The 9,270-nt window shown below is 64.3% G+C and overlaps 1 protein-coding gene across 1 annotated transcript in view; it reads left to right on the top strand.

Moving 5' to 3' along the window:
• TPCN2 (two pore segment channel 2) overlaps positions 1–9,270 on the top strand; it is a 26,193-nt gene that overhangs the window by 457 nt on the left and 16,466 nt on the right. The window contains 4 exon segments of the mRNA XM_021718201.1: positions 5,533–5,597; positions 6,236–6,312; positions 6,656–6,833; positions 8,104–8,220. Of these exon segments, the coding sequence (XP_021573876.1) occupies positions 5,533–5,597; positions 6,236–6,312; positions 6,656–6,833; positions 8,104–8,220 (437 nt within the window).

Here is a 9,270-nt window from a genome sequence, read left to right as displayed (position 1 = left end):
AGGGGTGCCTTCATGACCCCGAGGAGCCTGCACTTGGTTTATTGCCGTCTCTTGCGGGGACAGCTGAGGCTCAGAGAGGGGCATCACCCCACCCAAGGTCACCCAGCAGTTAAGTGACCGAGTGGAATTCGAACCCAGCAGGGGCGAGTTGGTTCTTTCCGCGGCGTCTTGCCGGTCCCACTTCCGGTGGAGCTGGGGCAGGCCTCCCAGGCTAGGGCAGCTTCCTCCCTTTGCCCTCTGCCTCCCGGAGCCCTTTCCCCACCTTCCTCCTGCCCTTCCTGTTTACTGAGGACTGCTGAATCCCCGGGAGGGTGGGGTCTGGCGGTTCCTGGCCCACACCGGGGGGACCAGGTGCCGAGTTCCAGGCCCAAGGACCTCAGCTTCATTTTACAGATGAGGAGACTGAGACCTGGAGAGTCTGGCCCCAGACCCGCACCCCGTTCTGCTTAGAACCTCTCTGGGTGCTCGTGCCTGGCCACTTTCCCCTGTGGATGTCTCTTTCCGCCTCTGTCCAGGAGGGGCGTGGGTTGGGACCGTGGCCCCCTACCCACTGGTCTGTGGCGTGTGCCTGTCCCTGGAATAACAGGGGCCACCAAAGGATCCCTGACGCCCCTGAGGCCAATTTCCTGTCTGCCCCCAGGAAATTGCTTCTGGGACCAGTCAGGAACGAGGTCTGCAGGGACTGGGTCTTGCAGGTCCCTTGACCGGATATGAGGTGTTGGGACCTCCAAAAGTGTTAGGGTCACACTCCCAACGGGGCCTCCAGTATGTTACTCAGGCCCGCCGGGGGTGTGGGTGTCTGGTGTCTGTGATCTGGTGTCACATGAAAGATGCAAAGAATTGCGCAGGAGTTAGATTAGAAAATATAGTCGAGGGCCGTGTGTGGTGACTCATGCCTGTCATCCCAGCACTTTGGGAGGTTGAGGCGAGAGGACTGCCCGAGCCCAGGGGTTCGAAACCAGCGTGGGCAACTTGGCAAGACCTCGTCTCTACAATAAATATAAAATTAACTGGATGTGGTGTCATACACCTGTAGTTTGAGGTACTTGGAAGGCCAGGCTCGGTGGCTCGGTCTGTATTCCCAGCACTTTTGGACTGCCTTACCTCCCAGGTTCAAGCCCGGCTCAGGTAACTTGGTGAGACCTCACCTCTACAATAAATCAAAAGCAACCGGGCATGGTAGCACGTGCCTGTAGTTCTGGCTACTTGGAAGGCTGAGGTGGCAGGATCACCGGAGCCCAGCAGGTCGACGCTGGGGTGGCCGTGAGCGTGCCAGCCTGGGCGACGGAGTGAGACTCCGACTCAAAAAAACAAAACAAAACAGGAAATATAGTTTATTTAGAAAGTAAATGAGAGGAGATTATCACCTCCCCAAGGTAGGGGAAGGGACCAAAGCTTAAGAAAACATGGCCACACCATAGCAAGGCAATGGCGGCTGGTTGCTCACGGTTGAGTCCTCTGAACCTTTCCCTTTGATGGGGGAAGGTCGTGACATCGGGTGATAGACAGCAGGAGGATAGGTGGGTTAGTCACATGCCTGCTGCCATGGTCTGGTCTTGATCAGGTTAACTCGGGTCTTGGGGTGGAGGCAAATACTTGAGATAGAAGAGCTAATCAGTACAAATCAGTACAACACAAGCTGAGGAGGGGGATTAGCCATAGCTACCTCTGAGAAACCGGTTCTGTCCTTGGCTGATGATCAGAGCGTTAGTTAAGAGAACCACTAGAAAAACATGAGTTTTAGGCAGTGTTGAAATGGCTGCTCATTGGGTAGATTAAATCCGTGTTATGTCCTTTCGTGGGGGGACCAAAAACCCCCTGGATCTTATTTATACAAAACTGTATTTAGTCTTACGTGTTTAAACTTCGGGCTCCTTCAAAGTCCTCTTGGCTGGGTGCAGCACACCTATGGAGACGCTTTTTCCACTGCTCGAAACAGTTTTTGAACTCGTCCATTTGGATGTTTTTTAGTGCTTCTGCCGTTCTTTGTTTCACCTCTTCCACGTCAGCAAACCATCTCCATTTGAGGACTTCCCTCATCGCTCAGGGGCGAGATCGGGTGGATAGGGAGGGTGGGGGGGTGTCATGCTGTTTTTGGTTAAAAACTGCTGAACACTCAGTACGGTGTGAGCAGGTGCGCGGTCATGGTGGAAGAACCAGTCACCTGTTTGTTCCATCTTGGGGTGTTTCCTCCGAAACGCAGCGATGCCAGCTGGGACACGGGTGCAGGTGGGTTCCTGGAACACTTTCCTCGCGGGGAAGCCTGTACCACAAGGGGCCCGTCCTCTAAAAGATAATTCCAGGTTTCTTGGGGTCCCCCTTCCATGTAGGATGTGGCCTTGTTCTGGGGACACAGACTTTGTGTCTGGGGGCCTTTCTGGGGCTGCCGGTTTCTGACTGTGTGACCTTGGCAGGTCGCTTGACTTTTCTGGGCCTCAACAGAAGCAGGTGGGATTAGGGGCTGCCCATGGGGGTGGAGAGTCCAGAGGCTGCCCTGAGCACGGGCTGGTGGGCAGATGTGGGGCGCCGATGGGGGGAGGACCCCGATGGCGGCAGGTCTCAGCCCTGGCAGGGGTCGCCTGGCGGATGAGACCCCCTCTGCCAAGGGCCGGGCAGTGCGGGTGGCGAGAGGGATTCTCCGGAGCGCTCTGTCCCCATGCTGTGGCCTCAGCGAGGGCTTGTAAGAACAGGGATGGGACGCTCTGTGTTCCAGTCCCCTTGGCCAGGCGCATAGACGCAGGAGCAGAGGAGACTCAGGCCCATTCATCCAGCCCTCGCGCCAGCGTCCCGAGGACACCGCACCCCTCCGCCAGCGCCCCCTCCCCCGCCAGCCCCCCTCCCGGCTTGTGCACCCCACTCCCTGTCAGGGTGCCCCCCACCAGCGCCCCATGCCAGTGCCGTGCGGGCTCTGAGGTGGGGCCCTGTGAGCCCCATTTTCCCAGGTCCCACGGGGGGACTCCTTCCAGCAGGTGCTGCGGGCGCCCTGGGACCCAGCACGCCCTGTAGTCAGGACCTTCTGACTCAGCCCACCTGATGGGGCCACGGCCAGAGGTGGAGGACAGCGGTTTTTCTCTTGCTCCTGGGTCGGAAACTCACCCTCCTCCTGGTTGTGAGCAAGTCCGAGGACTCAGCGACTGGGCTGCAGAGCAGAGGGTGTGGAGGGAGGGCTGGGGGCTGGGGGCTGAGGAGCCAGGGCACAGAGAGGGCGAGAGCTTGCCCGGGGCCGCACAGGATGCCTGCCGGTCAGGGTCTTCCACCGGTTGTGCGTGCCGGAGCCTGGAGCCCAGGGGAGTGGGAGATGAGGCCGGGATGCTGGGAGCAGAGGCCAGCTCCGCTCAGGGGTCTGGCCTAGGCCGATGCTTGGGACTCGGCGTCTGAGCCCTCCTTGTCCTCTGCCCTCTGCCTGCTGGGCCAGGCAAAAGCCCCCTGCCCCGGGGGCTCTGTGGGGGTGTGGACAGGCGACTTCCCACCTGGGCAAGGAGCTCAGGGCAGGGTGCGCTGCCCAGGGACCCACACTGGGGGTGGGCGCTCCGTGCAGGGGCTGGGGCTGGGGCCTGGCGGCTTTGGGAGCTTGACCTTGGCAGGGCCGGGTGCAGCCCAAGTGGGGGAACTGGGGGGAGGCGGGGGGCCAAGGGCCCTGCGGTGTCTGGCTGGGCCGGGCGGGCGCCGCGGTAGCAGGACTGTGGACAGCTGGGACGTGACTCGGAGAGCTGTGACAAGACCCTCGGGCTGTGCCGGGCAGGGCGGCAGGCACGCAGACACGCTCGGGGCCAGACCCAGAATCTTACGCAAGCCAGCGCCAGTGGCCAGGCGAGAGGCCACCACAAGTGCCAGACGGTTCCAGGGTGCTGCCACCCTTGGCCTGGGAGGGCGCCTGGGTGGACGTAAGCCCCCTCCCCATCCTGGGGCCAGACCCTGGGGCCGGACCCTGGGGCCCCAGCAGCCATGTCTTCCTGTCCTAGACGCTTATGTCGACAGAGCTGTCCCGGTCGACACCCAGCCTCTTCCCGGGGAGCTGCGTGATGCAGGGGCTCTCAGCGCGCCTGCCCTCCAGGCCCGCCCGGGTGTCCGTGTGTTCACTGGACAGATCAGCTTTGCGTGTGGCTGTTGCTCCCCTCCCCCACGCTGTCCTGGGCTGGGCAGACACCACAGGCAGCGAACAGTGAGGCTTCTGTGCACGGACTTCCCCGGCACGTTTAGGACTTCCGGGAAGACATCTGAGAGTCCTCAGGGCAAGCCTCGTGGTGGTGCATGCTGGAGACTGCGGCTGAGGGACAGCGTGTGCCCAGTGACCCAGCCGGGGCAGGGCCAGGATGGGGTCCTGCCTCCTGCCTCTGTCGGGTTCCCACCTCTCCAGCCAGGTCCTGGGCCTGGCCACCTCTGCCTTGGGGCTCCAAGCACGACCCAAGGGCAGGAGCAGTGGCCCCCAAGGTGGACAGAGTGGGTGGATGGGCCCTGCTGCGTCCTGGGCCTCCCGCCGTGGCCTCTGCGTCACTGAGGCTGTGCTGGCTGCGGGCCCCGGGCCCTGGGCTGCCTGGGCCGCACCCTCTCCCGGGCAGGGAAGTGCGGGCGTCTTTCCTTGGCGTCTGCCAAAGGGCAGCTTCAGCAGTGAAGCCACAGAGGTGGCACATGCCTGCGGGGCTGTTGGGCACCCAGGCCTCCCACAGGACTGACTGGCGTGCCTGGCTGCTCCGGCTGGTGAGGTGCATGTGAGCGGGCGGGGTGCTGAGACTGGCTTTTCCCGACGTCCCCTCCTGGTCAGGCCCCGTGCCACGTTCGCCCCGGCTCCCCGGGAGGCCACTCCTTGCCTTTGGTTGGTGAGGTGGGGGCCACCCTCTGTCAAGGAGGGTGCTGGCAGGGGCCTGGGGCGCTGGTGTGTTCCCTCGGCCTGATGCCGGGGTGATTTTGGTGGGGCTGCTGGCGCCTGGGCAGTTCTCGCGAAGGGTCACGAGAGCCTGAGGTTCCGGGTGCCAGTTTTACGTGTCGGTGTTAATCCGTGGTCTGATTGATGGAGGGTGGACAGGACACTGGGCGCTGCGTCCTGGCTGAGCCACCCAGGAGGCCGGGGTGGGCCGGGGCAGGAGGGCGGTGGCCGCAGCCCCTTGCCTGAGCATGCTGGGGGAACCGGGCCTGGCAGGGTTCCGCGTTCCCATACTGCTTCTCTCTGCACCTGCTGGGAGCCGAGGAGGTGACCGGTGACACCGCATGTGATGGGGAAGGAGGCAGCCGCAGGCTCTGAACCCCACGTGTGGTGTTGGGTGGCTGTGGGACGCGTCGCTTCTCAGGGGCACGCCAGGCGTGTGCTTCACGTGGGACTGTGCCCCCGGGTTCTTCGCCAGAGCGGACGCTGCCTGGCAGGCACGGTGCTCGGTGCAGCCTGGCCCCTGGCACCTGCAGTCACACGGGTGGAGGTGTCCTGTTACAGGCAGCGTGGAGGGCATCGCAGCCAGCCCCTTCCCTCGATCATGACTGTCCTGGAGGGTGGGCCTTCTGACCCCACTTGGTCACCCAAAGGGTCCTCTCTGCCCACAGGTGCCGTGGCCAGGTGGGATCTCTGCATTGATCAGGCTGTGGTCTTCATTGAAGATGCGATCCAGGTGTGTGGCACCTGTCTGGTGGCTGGGCCTGGGGCATGGCCGCCAATGGCTAGGAGTGTCCCCTGTCCCTCCATCCCTCGGCGTCCTGGGGCCACGGCCCCGTCGCTGGACTGTGGGCTCAGAGCTGCGAGCGTGGGGTCCCTGGGCATGCTGCCCTCGTGCCCCTGAGGACCCGGCTTCCCCATCCCGCAAGCATTTGCTTCCTGGATCCACCACACTGGGGCCTGGGTGGGCACCCTGCTCTGGCCGGGCGGGGGCCTTGCGGAGCACGGACAGACGCCTGGGGGTGGGGAGGCCGGCCTTGCAGAGTTGGGGGCACCTTGTGGGCAGACAGGACACGCTGCTCTTCGGCGAGTTTTCCTAGTGCGGGCTTAGCTGCCTGTCCCCGGGTCTGGCTCATGAGTTGCTCTGGTCTGCTGGGCAAATCTCGAAGCATGTGGCCACCTGAGCCTGCGGGTCAGGGCGGGTCTGGTCCATGAGACACACCCATGACCCGCAGCCTGGCTCCCTGGCATGAGCAGGGGATGGGTGCTCTGGTGTGGCCGTGTGTGGTGGGGCCTGGGGCCTGGGCCCTGGGGCATGCCCTGTGCGCAGCACCCAGGGGAACCTGCTCACGCCTCTGTACCCTTCCCCCCCAGTACCGCTCCATCAACCACCGCGTGGATGCTGGCTCAGTGTGGCTTTATCGACGGTATTACTCGAACCTGTGCCAGCGGTGAGATGCGCCCACGTGGACTCTGCAGGCTTGCCCGGGGGCGGGGGGGGGCTGGCCCTACGTAGGGGGGACCACACCTGGTCTCAGGGTCCAGGCGGGCTCCCCTCCTCCTCCCTGGGAGGGAGCGGCCTTAGAGGGAGGCCCCGGGGAGCAGGCCTCCTTTCCAGAACACTTGGGTCGGCCACTGGCCGAGGTGCAGGCCAGATCCGTGGTGCCTCAGCCACGAGTCCACCCCCGGGCCGTGGCCCCTGCCCCTTGGCCGGGGCAGTCCGTCCTGCCGACTGGCCTCTTGGCCCAGGGCCTGCTGGATCTTGCCTCCTAGCCAGGGTCTGTCCCTTTCCAGGTCCCTGGGCTTTACCATTTTCTTGATCCTGTTCCTGGCGTTCATCGAGACGCCGTCGTCGCTCACGAGGACGGCGGACGTGCGCTATCGTCTCCCGCCCCCGGAGCTGCCCTGCGGCCTGACCGAGAGCATCGAGGCGCTCTGCCTGCTGGTCTTTGTGGCCGACCTCTCCGTGAAGGTGAGGCATCCTCGGGCCCCGCACATGGGCTCTGGCTGTCCCAGCCGCCCAGCCCTGCCTGTGCTTCTCATGTCTTTCTCGGCCCCTGGAGCCGGCCGCCTTCACCCGCCTGCCTCCGACCCCCGGGTGAAGGTCCGGGCTGCCCGGACAAGTCTCAGCCTCCAGCTTCCCTCTGCCATGTAGACTGAGTCTCCGGGGACAGTCGAGGGTCTGGCACTATGGCTGTGAGGAGGGACCCCGAGCGAGCATTCAAGGGCTGGCGGTTCCTTCCCACGGCTGCCCTGCACCCCGAGAAGAGGGGTGGCTGGACATGGGCAGAAGGGGTCTCCTTCTCGACAGTGGCTGTGTCCAACTCTGGGTTCTGCCTGTGCCCAAGTCCTCCGAAGCCTGGGCTGGCCTTCCTCATTGGTCTCTGAGGCCCATCAAGGAGGGGCAGGGTGGCCGGGCCTCACGGTGAACCCTGTGTTCTGTTATTTTGCCAAACACGATTCCCCACTGCGGTCCCTGTGGCCCCGAGTTCAGGCGTCAGGCGTGACTTGGGCTGTGGCCTCCCGCAGCCTCAGCCCTGCCAGGCCTTGGCCGGGCCATGGGCTCACATGACTGTTGCGTGGTGCCTGTGCCCAGCTGCCCCGCGGTCCTGTGGGAGGCCTGGACCGTGTGCTGATGAGGGGTGGCGTGGGCGTGACTGCAGGCCCCAGGCAGTTTCTGGGTTTAGCATTTTAGACCATCATGCGGTTAGCAGGGCTGGGGCTTTCTAAACTGGAACTGAAACCGATGGGCGGCTGACACTCGCGTGCTTTGAGTGCTTCGTGCCCTGGGGAGTCTCGCAAGGTGGGGGCGCACCTGCAGGCCGGGCCTCTGGGCTCCCTTGATAGTCAGGAAGTGGCTGCCAGGTGAGGAAGAGGCGGGCCGGATCCCACCCTCCCCGCCGCCTCCCCGCAGTGGCCGAGGCCCGCCTGCTGAGCTCAGACTTGTGTTAGTCTTTTCCAGAATGTGCTCCGTGCCTTCTCCGTGGCTGCACAGGGTGGTTGGGTGGGTGGGCAGAACAGGCAGGAACAGCGTCTGTCAGGGTCTGCCAGGGTCTGCCGTTGCTGGTGAGAGGTTCAGTGCCACGCCTGAGGTCACACAGCGAGTCTCCCAGGCTTGGCCGGGCCCTGGGGGACCCCTGCTGGAGGACGGCTCCCCCGCGGCCGCCCTGCTGCTCTGTGCCCCTGCCCTGGGCTCAGGCTGGCCGCTGGGTGGCCCGCTGGCTCACCTCTGTCACTTGCAGGGCTACCTGTTTGGGTGGGCTCATTTCCGGAAGGACCTCTGGCTGCTGGGCTACCTCGCGGTGCTGGTCGTGTCTGTCATGGACTGGATGGTGTCCCTGAGTCTCCTTTGTCAGGAGGTAGGTGGGACGGAGGCCTGAGGCAGGTGCAGGCTCCAGGCCGGGACAGCCATCCGCCACTTTTCAGAGCACTCGTCATCCGTTGTCCAGGGCCAAGTTCCCATCTTGTAGACGAAGACGCTGAGGCCCAGGGAAGGCACGAGTCTTCCCTTGGGGCGTCCTGTTGGCGAGCGGAGGCCCCGGCAGCGAGTCCCAGGACTCCTGATTCTGGCTCCCACTTTCCAGCCGAGTCCCTGGACTGGCTGGTCCCCATGAAAGTGCCACCAGGTCCTGTGGTCACAGGCCCGTCGCTCTGGGAGGCCCACCAGTAAGAAAACCCGCTTGCCCGGCCCCCCAGACCTCTCCAGTATAGCGACTTCGTTTCCCCTTACAGCACCCAGAATCCCCTCCCTGTGGCTTGGCCAGACAGCCAGGGGGGGTCGGCCTGGGGTCCGCAGTGTCCGTCGGGGTCTGCCAGGGGCTCCGGGAGAGAGAACTGAGTACAGGGACTGGAGCAGGTGTTATGTGGCCAAAATAGTGAGATGGGGACCCCGTGGGGGTCGGGAGCACGGGGGACACGGGGACACGGGGAAGAGGTTGGGCTATAGGCCCCTGGAAGCTTGGGGGAGGACCCGAGGGTGGGGGCAGTGGGGCTTGAGGCTGGAGTTGAGTGACCCGGGGTGTCCAGAGCACACACGTGACACTGAGCGTCGCAGGCACAGAAGTGCTCCAGGGAGGCTGGAGAGGAGGGGTGGCCGTGGGCTGCTGGCAGGTGGGGTCAGGCCTGGGAGCAGTGGAGGCCGTGGGCACCAGAGGCCGCTGGGTCTGGAGGGAGGCCCGGTGGGAAGGTGTCCGTGGGGCCGGGGGTCCCGGGGTCCAGGAGAGGAGGGGCAGCCGGGATAGGAGCAGGGACGTGAGGGGTGGGCGAGGGCAGAGGGACGTCTTGTGTGTGGCAGGAGTGGCCAGGCCTGTGCTGACCACGCGGGGGCGGGGCCAGGGACCCCAGGGCAGGGAGTGATGGCTGGGTGGGCTTCTGTCCAGACAGGAGGAAGGGGGGTACCCCTGTGTGGG

Source organism: Carlito syrichta, unplaced genomic scaffold (genome assembly GCF_000164805.1).
Source record: "Carlito syrichta isolate Samal-C Ts95f unplaced genomic scaffold, Tarsius_syrichta-2.0.1 Scaffold311913, whole genome shotgun sequence".
Lineage (NCBI taxonomy): Eukaryota > Metazoa > Chordata > Mammalia > Primates > Tarsiidae > Carlito > Carlito syrichta.
This window is presented reverse-complemented; position numbering and strand designations above follow the sequence as displayed.